This window comes from Priapulus caudatus, unplaced genomic scaffold (assembly GCF_000485595.1).
Source record: "Priapulus caudatus unplaced genomic scaffold, Priapulus_caudatus-5.0.1 Scaffold60, whole genome shotgun sequence".
NCBI classification, from domain to species: domain Eukaryota; kingdom Metazoa; phylum Priapulida; class Priapulimorpha; order Priapulimorphida; family Priapulidae; genus Priapulus; species Priapulus caudatus.
In genome coordinates, this window is record NW_014577121.1 from 457933 (window position 1) to 484186 (window position 26254).

General features: G+C 45.4%; 1 protein-coding gene across 1 annotated transcript in view; it reads left to right on the forward strand.

Moving 5' to 3' along the window:
• Positions 1–18807, forward strand: part of LOC106821145 (fasciclin-1-like) — a 24589-nt gene extending 5782 nt beyond the window's left edge. The window contains exons 2-13 of the mRNA XM_014825833.1: positions 5289–5451; positions 7241–7404; positions 8269–8429; positions 8812–9277; positions 10558–10705; positions 12103–12280; positions 13301–13463; positions 13887–14178; positions 14517–14664; positions 15167–15338; positions 15836–15959; positions 16595–18807. Of these exons, the coding sequence (XP_014681319.1) occupies positions 5289–5451; positions 7241–7404; positions 8269–8429; positions 8812–9277; positions 10558–10705; positions 12103–12280; positions 13301–13463; positions 13887–14178; positions 14517–14664; positions 15167–15338; positions 15836–15959; positions 16595–16788 (2373 nt within the window). The 3' untranslated portion in view covers positions 16789–18807. The remainder of the gene's footprint in view (positions 1–5288; positions 5452–7240; positions 7405–8268; positions 8430–8811; positions 9278–10557; positions 10706–12102; positions 12281–13300; positions 13464–13886; positions 14179–14516; positions 14665–15166; positions 15339–15835; positions 15960–16594) is intronic.
• The last annotated feature ends 7447 nt before the right edge of the window (positions 18808–26254 follow it).

A 26254-nucleotide genomic window follows, 5' to 3' on the forward strand; every position in this document is an offset into this window, starting at 1 on the left:
GACGGACTGCTGAGGGGAGATATGATATTGAGGAGATTTTAGGAGCACGTGAGAATGACGATTACATGGCAGAGAAGCGAGATCCGGTGTATCACGGCACAACTTACGCCACAATACTCAAAGCGTTGTGAGCAGGACGATCGAGTGACAAGTTGAAAAGAGAGTATAGGGGACCCCCCCGAGAGTAGAGGTGTGGAAAGAGGAGATAATGCTAAGTCAGCGCGAAAGAAATTAGATGACGAAGAGATCAGGCCCATAGCGACGGGGAGAGGAGGAGATTGATGGGAGTTGTCCGGGCGTGTATTTGACATCCGGTTTTTAATCGTGCTGGTCGCTGTCCACTCTTGAGTCGGTACACGAACTATTATTATAGCGCGTGCATGTGTCCACGATAACATAGAGCCCCCCCCCCCCCCTCCCCGCCCCCCCCCCCCCCCCCCCTCTCCCCCTCCAGCATATGCTCATAGTCCATTCAGCGTTCCGCGTAGCATTGTTATTGTTGCTGTCACCCCACGAGAATTTACTTGTCGCTATGTACGTTATTCCGGTTCGGTGTTTTTTTTTTTTATCGAAAACGAATCCAGTAATAGTATTTGGTATCGTGAGGAGCTGCGGCAGCGTGACCAGCCCGTACGATGCTAGGTTAAATGCCAGTGAGGTCTACGTAGATCTTTTACATCCATCCCTTCATGGTGAGCTTGTAACTTCCGAATTTCTAGAGGATTGTCGGTAACCCTGTATTGGTAAACGTAGCAAAGCGATCGCGGCTGGTTCGCATTGCGCAAACTCGTGCACGTAGAGTTTTATGTAGAAATTTCGCAATCTTTGCTGAATTGGTTAAGTTTTCTGCTAAGCTAAGTGCAGTTTTAATAGTCTAATATTCTGGGCAAATCGTATTTTGGGAGACACAACACGAGAGACAACTAACACACAACACAACAGCCGTTTACACTGGCGACAGTAAGAACGTAAAGTTACATGATTTAGATATACATAAAGGATTTATGTCAGGCACGTGTTCGCTGGCCACGTAAAAGAGATAACTCAAACCTCAACGAAAATTAAGATGAAGGCCGTGTATAAATGCCATACGTGGGACATTACAAATGGACGCTCCTGGTTTTATATGAAATCTAATCGTAGCTTTCGCTCTACTTCGTACGGATTCTCACCATAAAACTAATCTGAAAGGTCTAAAAGTTTGATCCAAGCGATTGATAACCTAAAGTGTAAGGTCACAATCAAGGTTCAAGAGTATCCACATCAGGACCGGTCTGTATCACAAATTATATAAACGAATAATCTCCCAAAAAAACTTCGTATTACCGTCGACCTGGCGCCCGCTGACTCAAACTCTGGGTGCTCTTTTAGATCTGATCCGATACTAATTTACCGTGGTGCTCTAATCCGTTTTGTAGCTTTTTAATTTCCTCTTCCAGTTCTGCCGCGGCCGTTATTTACTCGCAGAAATGCTACTTATAAATAGAAGCGAGCCGCCACATCGCAGGCTCTCCTTTCTGATGACCTGCGGTACCACGTTACCACGTGTGTTCGCACCCCACGATCTCTCTCTTGGTTTACTCCTACCTCCCTCCCCCTAACAGACCTTTCCGCCGTCCCAGTATCGTTTCCTGTCCACACCCCATCCATGTTTCGGTCCGATTGTTGTCGGAGGCTGTTATTTCACACCATGAGCTCATCGGCCGGCGTCTCGCGGGTGCTGCGCTTCGTGTTACCACACTCGCTCCATTTTCTGTTCATCTTTAGTGCCTTCCCGTCTATTGCCGATCCTCGACCCTAGCTAGTATCCGTGTTGTGCGAAACACCGTTGTTACGTTCCTTACCACATGCTTCAGCCTTCCATCCGCTGTACCACATACCACACAACCCATCTTGTTTGCCCTGTACCACCAGTCCCTCTTCCCTGTCTCTGTATCCACACAGCCTTCTCTTCCTCGCGTCTGTCCCGCTGGCAGCTCGCCTATCCCTTTATTCTGTTCGCTCCCAAGGCGATCCTGATTATCCTCTCTTCGTGAGCCTACTTCTATCACTGGCTCTTCAGCCCCACGCACTCCACCGACGAGTCTCGCGAGCGCCCTCATTCCATCTCCCGTTCTGTTAACCATCCACGCTAGTCTTTCCTGTTCCTCCTCCCCCATTCACTATTGCCGCCTGCCTCCGCAGCGTGTTCATCCGCCACACTAGGTTGGTACCCTCCTAGATCTTCATGAGACGATTCCTCGTCTCCGCATTTTGCTCTCAGTAAGTACTTTTTCTGGCGCGAGCAACCCCACACAACATAGATTCTTGGTACAATTACGCAGGAAATTACAAAACCTCAGCTCAAGTAGCGATTAGGAATTAGTTTCTCTGGTCGAGCTGCCCAGTTTTTGTGGCTGTTAAATTTCGGTTATTCCTACTACATAGAATTTGTTGTATTCAGCAAACACGGGTCTTTATCCATCGCTTGCGGATCAAACTTTTTAGACTTTCAGATTAGTGTTATGGTGTCCGTAACGAGTAGAGGAACGCTCACTTCATATTAGCGCTCGCGGAAGCGCCATTTCGTGTATCTTCTTCTCCCCACGTTTATTTTGCGTAGTGTTATATACATACGCGCCTTCTATCTTTTTATTTTCCACGCTTGAGGTCAATTGAGTCTATCTTTACGTGGTCCAGCGTTGACTTTCCACCTGTGACACTCAAATATCCTCTCTATGGCTATATATAAAGTCATGTAACTTTACGTCTCTTCTGTCGCCAGGTGTAACGGCCTCGCTCTTGTGTCTGTTAGTTGTCTCCTCTGTTTTGTCGCTCTTCCCAAAATCAGCGATCTGCCCCAGAATATTAGAGACTTTACAACTTTGGACACTTAGGTTCTTAGCGCAGTAAAACTTACAATTTTACACAAAGCATTGCGAAACTTTCCTACATAACACTTCCCTTTACGTGCACGAGTTTTGCGCGATGCGATACCTTGAGCAGCAGGCTCCCGCGTATTTCCTTTGCCTACGTTTTATCGCAGCGGTTATCGCAAGTCTCTAGACTATAATTCGGCCAAAGTATTTACAAGTCACATGGGTCAAGGGCATGTGATGAAAAGATCTTATGTATGACCTCACTTGGCATTTTTAACGCCTGCAGCGTCGGTGCTGGTAATCGCTGGCGCGTTCTCCTCACGAATACCTCAGTCCTTTAATTTGAGATTTCGGTCTTCTTCGTACATCCTACACGCGATCAACCGGAATACGAGTAATTAGCCAAGTAAATTCTCGTTGGGTGCCGGGTTGACTAGCACAATTTAATCATGCTCCGTGCGGACGGCTGGATGATCACTCTGACCCATTGCTTGTTTTACTCTCTGCTGTGCGCATGTAATCGTGGACCACAATGGCCAGCGCGCTATATGATAGTGGTCGTTTACATCCGTTTGACGCGGACAGGCGATTAAAAAACCGGATGTCCCAATACGCCCGTACAACTCCCTCGACTTCTTCTCTCTCCCGCATCGCTATGTTGTTTTTATTTTCTTTTTTTTTTTTTTCTTCCTCCCTTTATTTCAGTGTTTGTTCTGTTTCTTTTTTTTCTTCTTCTTTTCTTCTTTCCTTTTTTATTTTTTGTGTTCTCCCTATTCCTGTTATCTTTGTTTTTTCCTGCTTCTCCTTCGTGACATCTATTTTTCTTTTCCGCTGACTCTCTCTTTTATCTCCTCTTTCACACTCTCTCCGGTCCTCTGCTATATTCTACTTCTTCAACTTAGCATACACTCGATCTCTCTCCAACGCCTTTTGGTTTTGTGTATCGCTCTACGCATCTCGCTTCTCCTTGCCATGTTATCTCATTTCTCTCTCCCTCTTTCTCGTCGTCTCATCCCATCCTCCACCACCTACTATCTTATCTCCCCTCGTGCCAGTCCCTCGCTCTGTTGCGTCTGTATTCTCTTTGTCCTGTTCACACACGTGAGGAAAGACAGACAGGTCGATGGAGAGAGAGAGAGAGAGAGAGAGAGAGAGAGAGAGAGAGAGAGAGAGAGAGAGAGAGAGAGAGAGAGAGAGAGAGAGAATGAGATACATACAGACACGTAGACAGGCAAAGGAACAGACGAACAGACGGACTGCGAGGGGAGATAGATATAGGGAGAGAGACGAGAGAAGGAGAGAGAATGAGATACATGGCAAGAGAAAGCGAGATGGTAACATACACAAACAAAGCGTTGGAGAGAGATCGAGTGACAAGTTGAAAAGAGAGTATAGACCGAGAGAGAGTGTGGAAAGAGGAGATAAGGTGAAGTCAGCGGAAAGAAAAATAGATGCACGAAGGAGATACAGGCATAGCGACGGGGAGAGGAGGAGAGTTGAGGGAGTTGTCCGGCGTATTGCATTCCGGTTTTTAATCGCTGGTCGCGTCACGGTGGTAACGACCTATCATATAGCGCGCTGCATTGTGTCCACGATAACATGCGCACCAGCAATGTCATGTCATTCAGCGTCCGCGTGCATGTTATTGTGCTAGTCACCCCCAACGAGAATTTACTTGGCTATGTACGTATTCCGGTTCGCGTGTAGGATGTACGAAAACGAATCCAAATAGGATTGGTATTCGTGAGGAGCGGCAGCGTTACCAGCACCGTACGTGCAGCGTTAAATGCCAGTGAGGTCATACGTAGATCTTTTCATCCATGCCCTTCCATGTGAGCTTGTAAAACTTTCCGAATTTCTAGAGGATTGCGGTAACCGCTGCGTAAAACGTAGCAAAGGATCGCGGCTGTCGCATCGCAAACTCGTGCACGTAAAGGAAGTTTATGTAGAAATTTCGCAATCTTTGTGAAATTGTTAAGTTTTCTGCTAAGCTAAGTGCAGTTTTAAAGTCTAATATTCTGGGCAAATCGTGATTTTGGGAGACACAACAGAGAGACAACTAACACAACAAAAAACCCGTTTACACTGGCGACAGAAGAACGTAAAGTTACATGACTTTATATACATAAAGGATTATGTCAGGCACGCTGGCCACGTAAAGATAACTCAAACCCTCAACGAAAATAAAGATGAAGGCCGATGTATAAATGCCATACGTGGGACATTACAAATGGCGCTCCGGGCGCAATATGAATCTAATCGTAGCTTCGCTCTACTCGTTACGGCTTCACCATAAACTAATCTGAAAGTCTAAAAGTTTGACCAAGCGATGATAAAGACCGGTTGTATACAAATTATAAAACCGAATCCAAAAAACTGGCGTCGACCGAAACTAATTCCTAATCGCTACTTTTTAATTTCCTCTTCCAGTTCTTGGGTTTCGCGCAGAAGTACTTGAAGAATGCGCTCTCTGAGACTGGGTACACGTACACGGTGTTCGCACCCACGGACGAAGCTATCGAGAGATACCTGAAGGAGAACAACAACGATGGCCGCGGACTGGACAGTTTGCGAACGTGGAATTACCACCTGCGTGAGTTCTTATCTAATTCTTCCTCCAACCCCCTCCGGGGCCCCCTATTATTCAAACACGCCTATTGTTGATTTTAACTTGTGGAATGCGGGTGTTGCTATCCCCCGGGCGTGGAGGGAGGGTCACGTGATATAGTTGACGTATACTTCAAAATCATTACTCATCCGGTAACGCTAACTCCAACACCTCCAACGATAACCACAACACTAAAAATATATATATCGGAGCGCTATATATAGGTGGTGGGATCCACAAAAATTAATCTATGGTGTGGGGACAGATATCATGATACAAAAACCCTAACCCTAACCCTAACCCTATCTCTAACCCTAACCCTAACCCTAACCCTAATCCTAACACTAGTGCTGCCACGTTGCGGTCACCTCCCTCCACGCCCGAGGGATAGCATTACCCGTGGAATGCGACGTAAAGCGTGACGTCATCGACCATGTCTATCATGTCATCACAGAGATTAGTTACGTCACTATTAGGGTCCGATCATCGATTTTAGACTGTTTTAGTAGGGGTTGATAATAGATTTAGACTGTTGGGGCTTTATATTAGATTTTAACTTAATAAACGCTCAATTATATATTTAAACTGTATTAGGACTAAAATTTATATTTATACGACTATAGGGTTCAATTATAGATCTACGTTATTAGCGTTTCGTCATAGAATTAGAGAGTATTAAAGTTTGATTATAGATATAATAATATTGACTGCATTAGGGTTTAATCCTAGATTGAGACCATTGAGGTTTGCTAATAGATTACAGCGATTATATGTTGACCATAGGGCAGAACTGTATGCGTGTTGATCGTAGATTTTTCAACTCCATGCTGAGAGATTTCTGTTTCTAAATGTACAACGTCATCTTAACGATTGTTTTGTCAGTCAATAAGCGTTGATTTTAAGCACAATAGCACATCGATCGTCTTTATTTCTCGTGGGTTGTCCGCATTCCGCGCACGTGCTGTTATTAAACAGTAGCTTATAGACTGACTCATCGTCATTGCAATGGTCATGGGTTGCGAGGGTCAAACGGCTTTGGTGTCCATCTAGTATACACCGGCCGTTTCAAAACGTACGTTTTGTACGTTAAATTAAGTAATCCAACTCCGCGTAACTAATGCAATTATATTGTAATAAGGAACACTAATGCTTACGTAACCAATAAACTGAACTATATCTGAGTGTTGTAGCAACGAAAAGCAACCCATTATAATGAGTAGCATGCTCATACTACAAAAATTCAAATTGGAAATCTCATCTGCCGTTTCCGTTAATGGCATTAAGCTGGATATAATTCGCACAGGTAACAGCTGTAACGCTTCCGAGGAGAAAAGTAAGGATCGGTAAGAAAGTATAATAACGCACACTCATACAACCTTGAGACATTTAACGCTTGCCAGAATTTATGGTCTATATCACGGATTTAAGACTGATGACACTTACAGATTGTCCTGTCATCTATGAATCACCCATGAATCAGCTATGAATCACTCTCACATGACTATTATAATATATAAACTACATATAGGGCCTACGCATAAACCTGCCGATTGAGCCCTATAGCAACCGTATATGTGATCCCAGAAATATTGTACCTCATCGAATTCAAACAAAAATTCACCGAAACCAAACACCGAACACATCGAATTCCGACCCGACCCTATTTAAATTACTGTAAATGTTACCGAATTCGCAAAAAAAAACTCCAACCACACCTCTATCGAACCATTGCAACCGAAACGCACTCGATCACCGCCAAACTTTCCCTCCACAGTCAACGACAGGTACACGCACGTAGGATTCATGCAGAACCGAGAGCGTAACTTCAGCCTCGCCACGCTGGCGCCGAAGTCGGCTCCGGTGTGGATGACGGTCGTCGATCCGCCCTTCATACCTGGCCAGCAGTTCACACAGTTTGGCGGTCAGACGGCCTCGCAGGTATATAAAACACGCGCGCGCCGCGATGCTTGACATTACCCCGGGGCTACAACCGTCATTTACCCGACTATATATATATATATATATATATGTGTGTGTGTGTGTGTGTGTGTGTGTGTGTGTGTGTGAGAGAGAGAGAGAGCTGTTTAGAGAGAGAGAGAGAGAGAGAGAGAGAGAGAGAGAGAGAGAGAGAGAGAGCCCTATTGAATATGCGCTATAGTATGATCGTGCGGTGTTTGATGCTGCTGCTGCCGCTGCTGCTGATGATGATGACGGTGCTGTTGCTAGCGTTAACACTGCCGTTGCTGGTGCTGCGGTCTTCTACTGGGGTTAATGTTGCTACTCCTGCTGCTGCGCGTACCGATTGTGCGGAGCGATGACGCAAAACAAAATTACAAAGTCGTTTACAGGAATTTGATTCTTTTGCTGATTAAGTACGAGTAATCATATTCGTGCCAAGCGGATGTGTGTGCATGTGTGTGTGTGTGTGTGTGTGTGTGTGTGTGTGTGTGTGTGTGTGTCTGTGTATGTATGTGCGTGCGTGTGTATGTATGTGCGTGTGTTTGTGCGTGCGTGCGTGCGTGCGTGCGTGCGTGCGTGCGTGCGTGTGTGTATGATGTCTGTATATATATATATCTATATATAATGCATAATTGATCGTTATATATGTACATATTCGTGTAGCGAGTACATCATTCCTTCTGATCGAGATGCTAAACGGTCTCTTGTGTAAGCCAGAACATGTACGATATATATATATATGTATATATTAAGTGCGTGTGTGTGTGTCATATAAACGTATTAATATATATAAAGTATAGTAATGCGGGTGACTTTCATCTCGGTCCGTGTCTGTGTGTATAGATAGTACACGTGAATCAAGCGAGGGTGCTGCTGCCTGAGATATCCTCACTCAACGGTGTGCTGCATAAGATCGACCGTGTGCTCAGCCCTCCCGGCGTTGGAGAAACCATCTGGGGACTCGTCAGAGACCCGCGCAACCTCTACACCGAGTATCAGCTGACGTGAGTCTTTCACTCCGCGTGGTTATAACTGTGACACACGCCTGATGATCTTATCCTGTAATAAGCATGCGAACACGTTCTCTCGTGTCTAACTGTGTGTGTGTGTGCGCGTGCATGCGTGCGTGCGCGTGTGTGTGTGTGTGTGTGTGTGTGTGTGTGCATGTGCCTGTGCGTGCGTGCGTGCAAGTGCGTGCGCATGTGAGCGTGTGTGTGTGTGTGTGTGTGTGTGTGTGTGTGTGCATGTGCCTGTGCGTGCGTGCGTGCAAGTGCGTGCGCATATGAGCGTGTGTGTATGTGTGTGAGTATACATGCGCGTACGTGCATGTTTAGGTGCGTGCATCCCCACCGAACTAACGCCCATTACTGCATGGCCATGTTTCAGCCAGCTTCGCTCCATGCCGCAGAGCATGCAGGTCCTACTCGACCAGAGTGTCTCCGGCAAAAGCTCCATCGGTCTTTATGGCAACGCCGGTCGGGGCTTCCAGCCCGGCGGCGTGCAGGCGGGAGGCGTTCAGCAAGGGAACCCACAGCAGGGACGCCCTCAACAGGGGCTGTTACCGGGAGGTATCCAGCCCGGAGGATTCGACCCTAATCCCAGCCAGGGCGGCTTCCAGCCCGGCGGGCAGACAGGTAGACGACCCCCGCAACAACAGCAGGGCGTCTTCCAACCTGGAATTCAACCAAACCAGCAGCCGCCCAGAGATTTCCAGCCGGCGTTCCAGCCTAGCTTCGGGCCGCAGGGAGCTGCGGAGAAGTACACGATGTTCCTACCGAACGACCAGGCATTCAATCAGATCCCGTCCGAGCAGAGGAACCTGCTGGTGCAAGACAGTCGCCTGTTCGAGAGGGTAAGCGCGTGCTAAATATGAATAAACCGATAATGAAATAAATATATACATATAACTAAATATTTGTATTAATCTAATCTTAATATCTCTCTCTCTATATATATATATATAAATATATACTACACAATAGTTATATAAAGAAAACGCGTACATGCGAATAGCTACATAATTTATAGAATTTGCGTTGAGCCAGACACTAATATTATCATACTAGCGGAGATATTGTAAGACGCCAGCAACTCGAGCGTGCATTTAATGTACGCGTAGCTACGTTCATATAAGACAGCGCGGTTGACTGCAACAAAATGCTAATGCTAAACCTTGTTTAAACAACGGGAACGAGAGACGGTACCGATACCCACGTAGTTGCATTCATATACGACACCTTTCCGGTAGGTAATAAAACAGCAATTTGCGCCCGCCTAGTCGCCGTACCGCCTCGCTCTCTCGTCTTAATGATCTAGATCGATTTCCTGCAAGTTCATACGCCATACACTGTTAGCACTCGGAACTTTCTGTTGACGGTCCCATCGTTCAAATTGCCTCCTTGGTCACCGCTGTCGTGCCCTTGAGAAATACCCTTTACTTAAATTTGCTTCCGTTGACACCTAATATATATAATGGAGCCGTGGGTAGCACGGCGTCTATATGTAAGGCTGACGAACTCACCCGGAAAAGCACAGCGCCCATTGAAGCAATGTAGTCGTCAATGTCCACGGCGGTCTACGAGAAGCGAAGAGAAGATTGCTCTCTTTGCTTTCTCTCTCTCTCTTTCTCTTTCTCTCTCTCTCTCTCTCTCTCGCTCGCTCTCTCGCTCTCTCTCTCTTTCTTTCTTTCTCTCTCTCTGTGTGTGTCTCTCTCTTTCGCTCGCTCTTTTTCCTCTACTCTTTTTCTATCTCTCTTTCTCTCTATATTTCTATCATTATGTCTATCTGTTTCTCTGTCTGTCTCTGTTTCCTCCTCCCCTTCCACCACCCCCCTCTCTCACTCTCTCTCTCTCTCTCTCTCTTTCTCTTTCTCTTTTTCTCTCTCTCTGTGTCTCTCTGTCTCTCTGTCTCCCCCTCTCACTCTCTCTCTGTCTCCCCCTCTCACTCTCTCTCTCTCTCTTTCTCTCTTTCTCTCTCTCTGTGTCTCTCTGTCTCTCTGTCTCCCTCTCTCACTCTCTCTGTCTCCCCCTCTCACTCTCTCTGTCTCCCCCTCTCACTCTCTCTCTCTCTCTCTCTCTTAAAAAACTAAAATTTTTAATGTATTGCGATTAATGAGCTTAAATGATCTTTCAGATCTTGCAAGCTCACATGATCAGGGGCTACGTTGTCTTCTCGAACAACTTCGAGAAGAGTCAAACGTACGATGGCTACTCAACATCGGACCGAGTGAAGCTACACTTCGACACGCGTGGAAACATCACCGAAAACATTCCTGTAGAATGTAAGTGTGCAGCTGCTCGTAATTGTCTACAGCTTATAGTGTGAATATTGTATAATGGTATAATATTTGTCTGTTGTATATTGTATGCTTGTATAATATTTGTGTGTTGAATATTGTATAATCATATGATATTTGTGTGTTGAATATTATATAATCATATAATATTTCTGTGTTGTATATTGTATGCTCGTATAATATTTGTATGTTGTATGTTGTATGATTGTATATTATTTGTGTGTTGTATGTTGTACGATCGTATTATATGTGTCGGGTGTATATTGTATAACCGTATTATATTTGTGTTGTATATAGTATGATCACATAGTATTTATGTATTGTATATCGTGTAATCGTATAACATTTTTGTCTTGTAGGCCTATATCGCATCATAGTATAGTATTTGTGCGTTGTGTATTGTATGGCTGCATGCGGGTAATATCGGTGTACTATCGCATATTTGGGGAAGAAACATTCTACGAAACATTCCAAATTTGACCTCTTACGACCGAGTAAAAACGTTTTAGAGAACATGGCAGAGTTTTCCTTTTACATTCCACGTTAAACATTCGAGGGATCATTGCGAATTCCAACCATCACCAGCTGGCGGTGTAACTACAGCCCGTGATGCTGCGTTGATATAGGCGTTTAAATAATTCATGCGATATATAATATAGCACCTCGTTAATGATGTTTCGATACAGTGTTTCTATCTAGTCTTGTCGATCGATACTCGCAACAAGTGTTCGAGATACGAACATGGAGCACGGTGGCGCAATCTGGCGGTAATTTTTCTCGCACGCTGACATAACGAATCGGCTTTGTGATAACCATCGACGAAGCTAATGTTTCCCGCATGCTGGCAGGCACACTGCCGTCCATTCAGCTTCACACCTGTTAGAGAAAGGAACCTGTTAGCATCTGAAGCTATCCGCAACATTCTCCTTGCGCGAGACTTGCTGCTGTTTAATATCAAGAGTTCATACTAGAAATAAATTTTCTATTATGGACTCTTGATAATATCAAGAGCATATAAAGAAGGTTTATATGCTCTTGATAATATGTATCGTCGTGGTTACTGGTGTATATGTATCGTCTGCACTGCTGTAGACCTTGTCACATTATGGTTATGTAGACTATGTGCTTGTGTGTTAGTACGGTTACTGATTTATGTATTGTTATGGGTACTTATTCGCGTGTTGTCGTGTCTTGCCGATAGATGTTTTGTTATGTTTATCGATGTGTTTATATTGCCGTGATTACTGACGTGTGTTGTCATGGCGGGTTGCGAACGCGTGTATAAATTGTCACGATTACCGATGCGTGTGAAAAATTGTCATGGTTACTGATATGTGTATATGTCGTCATAGTTACTGATCGCGTCGTCTTGCCTGCTGTAGTTTACGTCGCCACGAGCCTGGCGTCGTCGACGGCCGGCATGATGGAGGGCGACGTGTACGCGCGCGTCGTCGTGCCCAACATCGCCGTCGACAACGGCGTCGTGCACATCGTTGACAATGTGCTCGGCTACATCTACCGCAACACGGAGGAGACGATCCAGACGCACCGCAACATGACGTAAGTCAGGCGAGCGGGTGGGCGGGATGGTGGGCGGGCGCCTACGTGCGCGCTGGTGAGGAGGATGAGAAGTGATAGTGGTGGCTTCAGGGGCCATGTTAGTGGTGGCGTTAGTGGTGGCGTTACTGGTTGTGTTAGTGAGTGTGTTAATGGTGGTGTTAGTGGCTGTCACCTACTGTCAGGCGCGTAGCTACCATAACGCAGATATGCAGTTGCGTACACATCATTTCACCAAACGTTTTTTTTATTGCAGAGAGAGAGAGCGAGAGAGAGAGAAGAGGAGAGAGAGAGAGGCGAGAGAGAGAGAGAGAGAGAGAGAAGAGGGAGAGAGAGAGAGTGAGAGAGTGAGAAGTGAGGAGTGAGAGTGAGAGTGAGAGTGAGAGTGAGAGTGAGAGTGAGAGTGAGAGAGATAGATAGAGAAAGCGAGAGAGAGAGAGAGAGAGAGGAGAGAGAGAGAGAGAGAGAGAGAGAGAGAGAGAGAGGGGGCAGAGAGAGAGAGAGAGAGAGAGAGAGAGAGAGAGAGAGAGAGATGGCGAGTAAGAGAAGAGAAGAGAGAGATGAGAGAGAGTCAGTCAGTCAGACTAAATTTGTTTAACACACACACCACGCGCCCCACACGCACCCGCACACGCATACGCTCGCACGCACGCACGCACGCACGCAGAGAGGAGAGAGAGAGAAAGAGAGAGTTTAGAATGTGGCGTTAGTTCACAACATGTCTTGATAATAAAACGAAAATTACATGATTAGTTATAGTGAGTCTTAGTGATCACATCTTGTTTGCTCATGAAGAGAATAGTTCTACTAAAAAATAATTGTCGTATGTAGTCAGATGAAGGCATGTACATTTACTCAAAAGTGCCTAAAATACCATCTCCTGCTATCAACATTTTCAACATTTTCTGCGGGAGGACCCCCAGAACCCCCGCCTGTGTGGGTACACATCCATTTCACTCTAGCTACGCCCCTGCCTGTTACATAACATACTGACGCTCACGCGCGCGCTGTGTCCGCTTGCAGCAAACTCTGGACGGAGATACTCGTGAAGAACTACATGAAGGAATTCCGCGACCAGTTGCGAACTCAGGACATGACGATGTTCGTGCCATCTAACGCTGCCTTTGAGAAGATTCCTGTTCAGAAGCTCACCGATCTACTGCGGGACGAGCAGCGAGTCGCTGATGTACGTGCACACGCATAGCGCTAACTATTACTCGCATGCTTTCACGCATGTTACACTAACAGGTGTTGGCATGTGCGTGTGTGTTGGGTGGGGGTGCGTGCGTGCGTGTACATATGCGTGTATGGGGGGGGGGGTGCGCGTGTGCGTATGAATATGTGTGTGTGTGAGAGAGAGATGAGAGAGAGAGAGTGTGTGTGTGTGTGTGTGTGTGTGTGTGTGTGTGTGTGTGTGTGTGTGCGCGTGCGCGCTTGTGTTTGCGTGCGCGCATGTGTGTTCGTGTGTGCGCGTGCGCGCTTGTGTTTGCGTGCGCGCATGTGTGTTCGTGTGCGTGCGTGCGCGTGTATGTGTGCGTGTGTGTACGTGTGCGCTTACATCGGCACGCGAGAGACAAACTAACATAGAACTACATCTCTCTCCTCGTAGTTGGTGCGCCTTCACATGGCATTTGGGCGCGTCTACCTGCGTAACCAGGACAACAGCACGACGCTTGACACAACGCTCCCTGTCGGCGGAGGCCCGCGTATTCAGCAAACCAGCTACGCGTCCGACTACGATCCCAACTACGATCAAGACCGCGATAATCAGGGAAGAGACCAGAATGATCAGAACAGGGATAGGCCTCAGCAGCAGCGGCCGCAACAGCAGCAGATTGGCGGCCAAGGCGGCAATTACAAACAAATACGATTCATGATCATGCAGAACGGCACGGCCAAGAGTAAGTGTATGGTGACACGCGCCGAGAGTCTCGGGACAGTCACCAGGGGTCGCTCGTGTCTGTGGCGCTCTCTCACTATCTCTCTCTCTCGCTCTCTCTCTCTCTCTCTCGTCTCTCCCTCTTTCTCTGTCTTTCTATCTCTTTCTCTCTCCATCTTTCTTTCTCTTTCTATCTGTCTGCCTTTCTCTGATCGAATAAGCGCCCTTAGATGTCAATGCGATGTATAAGATAAGAATACTCTCCTCCACTGCGCTGGTGACTGCAGCGGCATGTCACTAACGTGTTGGATATCATGATGCGAGCATGACCGGTGTTTCGTTGTCTCTCTCCACTCTCAGCGTGGTACGTGAACGGTAACGGAGTGTGGGCCGAGGTTCTCCAGCAGAACCTGGGAACGAGCAACGGCGTCATACATCTGGTAGATTCTATCCTCGGATTTCCCTACCAGACGATCTGGCAGAAGATTGAAGAAGACCCAATGCTGAGGTAACGACAGGTTATAATAACCACATACCCTCCATTCTATCATCCCAGGCAGCGTCCTCCCATCTTCCTCAGCCTCAACATCATCCCCGTCCTTATGATCATCCCTATCGTCGTCGTCGCCATCATCATCAGCAGACGCATCATCAGCATCATCAGCATCATCCTTATTCTCATCATTTTTATTTGTATCCTTATCCTCACCCTCATTCTCAATCTCCTCCCTCTCGCCTGCGAGAACAGAATGTAACAACAAAAACAACAACAACAACAGCAACAGTGAAGAACAAAAACAATAAACCACCTCGCCTCACCGTGCACATTTACTAGGATCTGCGATCCCCTCATCATTACTCATCTGTATCATGAAATTTTATCCCCTGCCCAACAGCCTGTTTAGGCTACAACCCCGTCCTTACTATCGCCCACATCTTGGCAAAGGAACACGTGTATGAATTCTGAGAAATTTTAAGACTCGATCTCTTTTCGTGTTCCGGACCATCAGCGATCTGGAGCGATACATCGACAAGACAGGCTACGATCTGCGTAACATGCTGTCAGCCGAGTACGAGCGATTCACGATGTTTGCGATGAGCAACGACGCGTGGCAGGACATCTACAGCCGCAACTACAACGACTTTAGCATCATCACCACCAGCAACCTCGTCCTCGGTCACGTGAGTTGATGACGTCACTCGCTGTAGCCAATCGCGCCGTGCGCGCCGCGTGACGTATTATGTCTCGTAATCGGATCCTGTACCGTTGTTGTAACGAGGCGTGAATGAAAACACGAACGAAGTTTTCGTGTTTAGCAAAATTGTTTGTATTCGCGCCTAGTACGACGTATATCGTATAGCGTAACGTAGCATGCGATATAGTGTTTTCCAGCACGTTCACGGATTGTATTAGCATGATATTATATTTCACTGTCACACACACGGACGCACGCACATACACACGCGCGCGCACGCACGCACGCACGCACGCATACACACACATCACGTCGCCATACCAATAATACAGCGACAATAACACGATTCTACCAAATTCTCGCTTGTAAACCATTTCTTCTGGTGGATGAAGCGACGATGTTATATTCGTCTAGAATTGCAGAAACATCTCTAATGTTGACACATGTCTGACACAACACGTTTATACGGATCTACATCGACAGGTCATCAAGAATCACCTCGTCAGAGGTCAGGTTTTGTCCTTGGATGACCTCTACAATAATGTCCACCTCGGTACCGTCAACGGAAAAACTATCACACTCCGCCAGGACGGGTACAACAGAAACAGTAAGCAGCTTTTATCTGTCTTCTTCGCTTCGATCGTTGAGGTAATGTTGCGCGAGTTTCTGCAGCATGTGTTGTGGTAAATCTTGTTTTACTCCTACACATTAATCTCTATGTCTCCAGCAAGAGGCGACTGAAGATAATCGGAAGTGTCTTTAAACAGGTTTTGTCCAGCGAATCTTCTTAATCCTACGTGGGTTAGGTTGTTAGGCTTGCGCGGAACACGTATTTTTCGGCTGCATACCAATCGACGATTTCCTCATTGGCGCCAGTCGATTAATTGATTAACGAATGGAAATTGATCAAAGTTAAATGTAAGACAATCGAGATCGATTAATTATCGAATCATTGATAACCACAGATTGCTGAGCCATATGTTCAAACTCGCGTAACTCTTCTGCGTTTGAGTCGAGTGATGATGGCATGTTTTTATTTATTTGTTTGTACTGTTTATTTATATCCGTGTGGTGTTCTCCCGTATTGGCGATAACTACTAACTTTACCAACGAGTCATGACGTCACGTCATAAACACAGCAGCCGAATTGGCGAGTGTACCTCGTGCGGCACCCCCTAGTTACATTTACCCGCAATTTTAACACATGTTTTAACACCGGATGGCGTTGCGTTCGCTCTCTAGTGTGGTCCGTCCGCCTTGGGGAGATCGAGGCTACCATCACGCTGCAAGGAATGGCGATGACCAACGGCTACATCTACATTATCGACCGAGTTCTCTACGAAAACTGGGACCTGAACTACAACGGAGCGATGGGCATGGCGGCTACGCTGTCCACGACTCTGCTGCTTGCCCTGGTCGCGAAATTTGTTGCCTAAGTCTGCATTTACTCATAGATAGGAGCGAAGCCTGCATTACGCACCTGAATGTTACCTGCTTTCGATCTGTAAATGATAATCTAGAAGCTCATCGATTGTAATGCTGTCGCTTCGATTCTTGCCCGGCCGCCGGCCCATCTTGCTGTTAGTTAATAAAATTCGCGAGATTTCGCGAGAAGATGCCGTGTTCGTCATTCATCGTCCTAAACGTAATCGACGCGGGAAATCTGTTGGCGAACGAACATGGTCGAACCTGATGTAGTATCTCTCTATCTCGCACAACCTTCGCAACCGTACGTAGCATTGAGGTGATTACCTCTAGATCTATGCAGGAAGAAATGACATCTATGGTGTCATTTTCTAACTTGCATGTTTAGATATTTGCTCGTGGGCGACGTCTTAGTTGCTGTTGTCTCTCGACCTCAGCTCACGAATAGAGATTAATCGAATACGCGCATATTAGTCTCATTTCTAACCTAAGAATATGTTTACACGCGTTATCTGTTGGCACATATATAAATATATACTACATGTTATTTTGGCAGGATTTTATACGGTCCTATTTTCCGTGCAGCAGGATGCATGGATGAATAGTAAAGCAGTGTCTAGATATCATAGTGCATATGTATTTTATACATGCATGTATAAATATGCATAGGCACGGCATTGTGTAGAATGAAAGTTAAGGTTTAGACATGTCAGACTGTCGTAGGTACGGATGTACGTTCATAACTCACAAACATTTACATCTCAGACTTTGCGTTGATTTATTGTTATGATCTTTTTTTAAACGCGTAGCATGCTTAGGATGACATATACATGTATATAAAAGGGCGATTGTATGTTATGTTCGAAATTGTGAATCATGAATCATCAGTAAGTTTTCAAAGGAGAACATTCGGTCGTGAACACACGCAACACAACATCCTTATCCTCAGTTAACTCGAGGTGAGTGTGTACTCGTTGTGATTTACTTGTTTCGTAATAATTTAGAGGTAGGCGATGGTAATATCGTCCGTACTAGTGTTGTATTGACGTCCGTAACTGTAAACTGCTTGTAAGATCTATGGGCTACACGTTGCAGCATAAATGCGTAGACTAGTTCCGTAAGTGGTTGGTATTTTAAGTGAACGTCGTGAAAAACTTGAGCCTAACGCAAGACAATGATAGAAATATCGACGCATTTGGTGACGGTGCATGGATGATGATACACTTTTAATCAAGCTAATAGCAATATGCCAATTTTTAATGTCATTATGTCACGGTATCTATGCTGTACTGTAATGTTTCACTTCATCGTTATCGTATATACGAAGAAGGAACCTTGTCGCACTATTAGACTCAACTCTGCTGATTCGGACGAATGTAATTGTTTACACATTTAAGCATTTTATATTTTTACGCGAGCAATCGTATGTTAATTAATACTCATGTGTACGTGTGTACGTATAGCGACTCGGTATATAAAGTTTTTATTATATGAGGTTTCTTTCAGGGTGTGTACAGTTATACGTTTGTAAAAGAGAAGCGAGATCGAAACTCTAAACAATGATTGCAATATTTTTTATCGAGTGTTACATACAAAACGTCCGAATAGATCTTCTCATTGTATATCCGTCCGGCCCTGATTACGGTTTAAGGGTCTCGCTATGTGAACGTTAGAAAATGTGATGAGGTTGCTAAATTCTTTTCCTCGGCTACCTCAGCCACCTGCTAGGTGCGTGCATACTTTGCACGGTGAGTAAGTGATATGCTGCGTGTGGGATATACTCTTATGGCGTATATAGTAATAAGGCAGTAGACGAAGAAGAGTCAAATTACGTCACGTACCTCTTCAGCTTATATATGTATATATATATATATACATATATATATATACAAATATATACATTGTCACCTATCCGGCTTATATATACATTGTCACCTGTCGGGTTTATATCTACATTGTACACATTACATACATTGTCACGACAAACGTAATAAACTCTATTTCCATATTGAGATTTTTTTGGAGACTGATGATGTGAGTTTCGCTGTGGTTTTGTGTGGTGGCAGCTGAGCGTATTCATTCATTCTCACGCCATTCCTCCATCTGTCCACCGTGTTCCCCTTAACACCTTGACAAAACATTTCACGGGGATTGGAGAGTTATCGTTGAGGGTGGCGTATCTGCAGCTTCGTGAATCGAAGATTGCACCACCGTATCTGTGCTCGTGATGTTACACTCTTCTCCTCGGCGCCAGTGGCGCAACCTACCATCACCCATCTGCTAATTCGTCTGTTATTCTGACGGTCGGCACTCCCCCGTTTTCCCCTGCTCCGTCCTTATTCACCTCCTTTCATTCTTCTCCTCCTCCTTTGCCTTGCCTAAATATCTTTCTCTTCTTCACTGCCTTTTTGTCGCCTCCTCTTCCTACACCACCTGCTTCCTCCTCCTCCCCCACCTCCTCCATCCATGACTGCTCTTACTCCCCTTTTTTCCTCCTCTACTGCTTCACTCTCAACCGCCTCCTTTACCTTTGTCCCTCTTCCCCCCACTCGCTCTTATTCAGAACGCTTCCGCTTCTCGTTATGACGTCACAAATTACGCGTCACGTCGGAAGCCACTGTCGATCGCCTTGCGGCGAACGCTGACGTCATCGGCGAGATGCAGACGCTGAGGAAGCTTCTCTTTCGCGCACGTGGGGGGAGGGTGCCTATACTCGCGCTGCTAGCAACCTCAAGTGATTTCCCCGGGTCGTTATAGCAGACCTCTCTCAGCATGCGCGCGCGTGTGCGTGTGCGTGAGTAATCAGGAGTGGGGAGGGGGAGCTCGATGGCTCATTTATGACTCGTAGGAAGTCATTTGCTTGCTCATCTAATCAGAGACGCTGCAGTGGGAGCCTAGTAGAGGCTCCGCGTGTGGCCATATAGTCCGCGTGCAGGCACATGCACCTTAATATGCTATGCTATGCATATCATGCTATGCTATGTTACGCGATGCGACGTGACACGCACTGCACTACACTATACTACACCATACTACACTACACTGTCTTTGGCTGTGCTACATTGTACTGTACTGTACTGTTCTGTACTGCACCTTACTGCACTGTACTGCACTATACTATAATGTACTGTGCTATATTATAATATCATATAATGTATCATATTAAGAAATAATATAACATAATATAAAATGATATCATATGTTGTGATATGACATGACATGACATAAGATGACATAATATAATAAAAATAACTATACTATACTATAATATAATATAATATATAATAATATTACATCAGGAGTACGTGAATGAGAGAATACGCTACACTATACTATGCTATGCTATGTTATGTCTATAGGTCTATGCTATACGCCAATACTGCAAATTCCGACAAGTACTCACGAATGCTAACAGACAAATTTATCGTAAATGCCCCCCAACACCAAGAAACATCCCACTTAAGCATACCGAAACAATCTAAAACAACACAACTACTCAAAAACAAAAACAAAAAGAATCCTAAAAACCACATCTACAAACGAACACTTGAAAAATCTGCAAACATCGCTAGCACTAACAGTACACGCCTCTAGCAATGCGTTTCACGAAAGAATACCTCTCCTTCGCCTCCGGCCAATTTCTTCTTTCATTCGCCTATAATTATACTATCGCGTAATTATTCTCTCCTTTAATTGATCGAGCAATCATTTCCGATCGCTGCGCGCTGACACACCATCCAAACGATCGACGACATTACCCCGATGTTGCAAATTGGAGCGGCCAACCGCACGTGTCGTAAACAGGACGGGATTAACGCACCGATGCTTGCGCGTGCTATACTTTTCTGCCGGAGGCGGCGCCCTTGTTCCTTAACAAAACCGCCATTTGCAATGGCGGACCTTTTTGTCAAAAATCGGAAAAACAGGGCTATTTTATAAGATATATATATATATATATATGTATATATATATCGCAGCATAATACGTAACACATACGAATGATTTCCACGGCCAATTTAGATTATCGTTAGGTATTATCGCTCTTTCGAAGTCGTAGTTCAATGGGTTTACATTATATGTCGTAAGCATTGTGTGTAGATTTTACTGGAATATTGTACACATCTCCTTGGCAAACATCAGCCGGTTTTAACTGATAATCCGTTGGTGTAATGTAACTGATAACAGCAATTGAAAAATATAATTCATTGCTTTATTACCTTATACTCAACCTCATACAAAAGTTTCGACTCTTTATTATTTTTTTCAAATATTATCTTGTGTATATACTCTACGGCGGATATAGTCGAAATAACTTTTTTTCAATATAGGCATGATACGCTAATACGGCATAGAACTATAGAGGTGAACCTATGAATTAGCGGGGTTTTCATACGTTAGAATTTATTACCCGAGAGCATACCACCACCGCCTCGTAGCTATCAACGCGGTATAATCCTATAGCAACTATGCGGAACAGGCGTTAGAATGTCGAGCGGTGAGTAAGAACGCGTTAAAATAAAACGACTGTCAAATGACGGTGAAAAATAAAAAAGAAACCACTTATATAATAGCAGGTGAGCTGTGTCTGCTTTCAACGCATCACACTTCGTTTATTATTATATGTATCATGTTCTGTCGTCATATATTCATTTGGCGTCGCCTATACAACAGAATGCAGGAAGAATAGTCTGATATTAATTTAATTGCGTTTACTAAAAATATACGATACAGACTAAGTACAATATATTTGTCAATAACGCATCCCTACACGGCAATCGATTGTAGGTCGTCCTACTAATTATTCATTACAACCGAGATCGTAGCGTAGCCGGAACGCACTATGCATGCATGTGAGCAAGAATCTGCTTTCGCTACAAATGCGCGTAACCCACTCGTAATCACCCATGCAGAGTGTCCAAGAAGAGCGCGTGCGTGAGAATGTGAGACATAGATCACCAGCGAGTGGCAGCACCGAGCTTACCGATTCACTTAACCACCGATATATTATAACACATTGCCCCTCGTTATATTAGATAGTATATATATATATATATATATATATATATATATATATATATATATATTGAGATATATAGCGCTCACACCAATCGATGGGTGTGGACGGTGACTGTAATACAAGTTGCGAATATTTCGGCGTCTGACTACGCGACGAGAATGCAAAGAGGATAAGAGAGATTGAAACGAGTACACACCTTATTGGAGCTAGGTAACACGGTGTGAGATGGTAAAATACGTTAGTCACATAAAACCTGCCATGACATCATGCTCCTGATTGAACTGTTTCTCACAAATGATGTGTTGCATATCGTTAATTTTGTTTCTCGAGATATCTGTTGTTTCTATCGCTCTTATCTGTTATATCGTATTCTTCCAGCAAAGAAACATACGATAACTACGTCCTTAAACGATATATTATGAAAGAGAAAGTGAGAGAGCGGTCCGCATGATGACACGGTTTCTTGATATCACTAAAAGTGGATTTTATTGTTTCATCCGATACTCCCACAACGAAACAAGTTTACTCATATAGTCTCACAAAGAGAAATCATACACGCCGAAGTACCGAAGTCACTGTAACGTACGAAAGCCAGGAAAGTTCATTCGAATTTTAAATTTCGAGCAACTAATGCATGAAATTCGTAGTACAACGAATCCGTATTCTGTTAAGGAGCGAAAAATAAATGCATTATCTGATTGCTCACAAAAATTCTTTATATTTTTAATTTTTAATTCTAGATTTCTAATGAGCTTTCTTGGCTTTGGTGGAAACGCGGCCGTCCTGTATACACAATCGCATGGGCGCAGACATGCCAAGCCCCACCCCCACCCCACCCCGCCCGACCCCACCCCATCCCATGCACACACCCCGATTCGATATTCACGGGCAATAGAATGAAACTTCGATACGGAGAATAATAAACACGCGCACGGCAGTAAAGCAGAGATTGGCGACGAATATTACTTTTGCGTTATCGTTACTCGTCGATCCGCGAGATGTCGCCTCGCGCATTACCCACGCCCAGCCGATTGGCGCTGACATCCGTCACGTGGTGCGGTAGCTGCTGATCGGCTGATTATGTCAGGAATCCGTATCACTATATATACAGTCGACCCACACGCCCGCGCGTCTGCGGCAGCGGCGGCGAGGATGGGGAGAGAGAGGGAGAGGTGGCGGGAGGGAGGTGTGTCGTGTGCCCGCCCGCGCGGAGTGCGTTTACCAGCCGCTGTAGAATCCATCGTCGAGCGCGCGCGCACGCGTGTGTGTATGGAATGCATCACTCGCCGTGCGCACCTGCATGGCTGTGTATATGAATCCTTATTTGACACAAAATATCGACGAACCCATGAATAGATCTCTTTAGTTATAATCATGTGACAGTGCATTGTATACACTCACTAAAACGCAGCGCAGGAAAATTCGTGTTAGCACAGAAAACGTGCTGAAAAGACGTGCAGAGGTTAAAGTGATTATTGCGAAATATAGCTGAATATAGTCTCACCTGACAGTGGAAATATCACTGATTATACCAACATTCAAAACACCAAGATTTTATGCAGTTATAGCATTATAAAACACTGATTTAACCACATCATACCAGCAATAAATTTTATCGTGTCACGACTCTCAAAAATCACAAATGGCGTCTCAACCAAGCGAACATAATTAAAACAAAAGGGCGTGCAATTCTGTTTGGTAAATATTATTGAGTTTTTATGTCAATAATTCAGAGCACTTTCTGTCATTGTCATTCCAGTGTTACTATCTGACTGGCAATCCACAAGCTTCTCTAATAACAGACTTTACGTGGCATTAGTTCTACACTGCTGTTACGCTAGTATGAACGTCTGTGTTTACACTCTGACCTGATTTCTACGGTGCGTGGTATGCATTGCTGCACCGTGATAGATGTCTCGCGCTACCGCGAGAAAATTCGAGAGATGGCAACGGTAAACAGAAACAGAACGCAAAATTGTAATCGTGCATGATTTCATTGTATTTGGTGAATACGAAGGTTCAAAGACATTTTATCGTTACTCTAGACAATTGCTGTTACTCAGCAATAACGGTAGGTATCATGAAAGTGGGGAAAATACTGGAAAATTCTCGCAATAGACGCTTTAAACATTCAATTAAAAATTTCATGTGACATCTCATTGATTTCATAACCCACGCTAGCCGACGCCAGCAGCCGACGTAACCGACGCTAGCCGACGCCAGCAGCCGACGTAACCGACGCTAGCCGACGCCAGCAGCCGACGTAAACGACGCTAGCCGACGATCGCATTCCATGTTTTAGAGTGTTAGCACTACCTCTCATCTCTCTCTCTCTCTCCTCGCTCTTTCCCCGCTACGCATCGCACCAGTGCCTAACATGAGGCTCTTAAGGTTCGCGCGTGACCACCGTGTTTTCTCTCCAATCTTGGCCCCCCCCCCGATGAGCGCGACGATAACGAGAAGGAGAAGGCGAGCCGACGGCAGCTTGATGGGAAGGAGCGAGGCGAAGCGTGAGACGTCGGCGGCTGCGATGAGAGAGCCGACGTTCAAACGACTGCTAGCAGCCGCACGTGTGATCGCGGATGACACTTGTCACTTAACGGTAAAGGCGGTAGCAGGCGCGCGCGCGTGGCGTAGTTTTGTCCTCCGACATTAGACTAAGCGTTGGAGAGCTTTTAGGACTAATTGCGACGAGTGTGGAAGCGTTAAACACGGAACATGTATATGTTCTATATCCCCGCTTTCCCACCGCCCGCTCTCTCTCTCGCTCTCTCTCTCTCTCTCTCTCTCTCTCTCTCTCTCTCTCTCTCTCTCTCTCTCTCTCTCTCTCTCTCTCTCTACTCTCTCTCTCTCTCTCTCTCTCTCTCTCTCTCTCTCTCTCTCCCTCTGTCTCCCGCCTTCTTTTTATGTCTCCCTTTCTTTGATCCTGTTCGCTCCCACCCATTCCCATCCCATCTCTCTCGCTTGCATACTGTCTTGCTTTTTCTAGATTTACACTTTCTCGCTTCCCCTCCCTCTCCATTCTCTCTCGCTTGCTCACTCGCTCTTCCTTCTTATCCCCTCATTTTCCTCTCACGCACTCTCTCTCTCTCTCTCCCTCTTCATTCGCCCCGCCTCACTTCTCATTCTATCTCGACCACTTTTCCTTCATCGAGGTGACACACAGTGCACACGGTGTTCTGTGGCAGAGCTGCTCACACGGGAGGCCATATATACCACGTAGCCCAGCAACACACATTGAACCTCGACATTAGCTTAAGTCCATTTATGTATCTGCGCGTGATTGCTAGTGGAATTTCTCTGATACGCTTGCCGACTGCATGTTATTCTAACTAATTACACTCCCACGTTCATACGAATCCATGATTGCGCCTGCACACGTATATATCACGTAGGCAGTATCGTAACGAAGGCACGCGTGTAGAGAGAGAGAGCGAGTAAACGACACCGAGAGAGCTAGACACCTAGCGAAAGAGAGAGGGGGAGAGAATGAGACAGGGGAAAGAGAGAAGAGAGAGGGGAGAATGAGACAGTGGAAAAGAGAGAAGAGAGAGGAGCGAATAAGACAAGGGGAAAGAGAGAAGAGAGAGAGAGACGAGAATGAGAGCACGTCGAAAGAAAGAGAGCGCGCGATAGAGAGTGATAGCACGTCGATAAAGAGAGAGTAAGAGCGAGAGCAAGTGAGAGAGCGCGCACAATAGGGTGAGAGGAAGAGAGACCTAGAGAGGAAGAGCGACAAAAAGCGAAAGAGGAAGCGCGCGTGTGAGAGTGCGAGCGAGAGAGAGATACAGAGAAAGAATGAACGAGAGAGAAAGAAAAAGAAAGAACGTGAGAAAGCGAGTGGGCGATATAGCGCGCGCGAGAGAGAGAGAGCGAGAGAGAGAGAGAGAGAGAGAGAGAGAGAAAGAGAGAGAGCGAGAGAGAGAGGGAGAGAGCGAGAGAGCGATACAATGACAGAGAGAAAGAACAAACGAGAGAGAAATAAAGACAGTGATAGATCGAGCGAGTGGGAGAGAAAGAGAGAAAGAGAGAGCGCGCGAGAAAAAATAGAGGGAGAGAGCTAGAGAGAAGTGGCCTAATGTATGTAATACTCATGCAACAATATTCGTCTGATTACTCGTTCACGATTTGTCGGTCAATCATCTAATCGATATTCAGTTGCTATCAATCAATCGACGATGCAATTCCGTAACCCTGATCCCTTCGCGTTGCCTTCTACTGTCTTTCAATTTATCCACTGAGCTACGCCAATATGAAATGCAATTGTCACTCACATAACCATAAGAGAGAGGATACCTACACATACGCTCACACACACGGGGTGAACAATCGGACGAACGGATACACACACGCGCACGCACGCAGAGTTGGTGTTCTATGGCACTGTAATGACTGTGTTATCTATAGTGCATCTATAATATATGATTAGTAGTATTAGTTAGCAGTGGTGTTCGTTATAC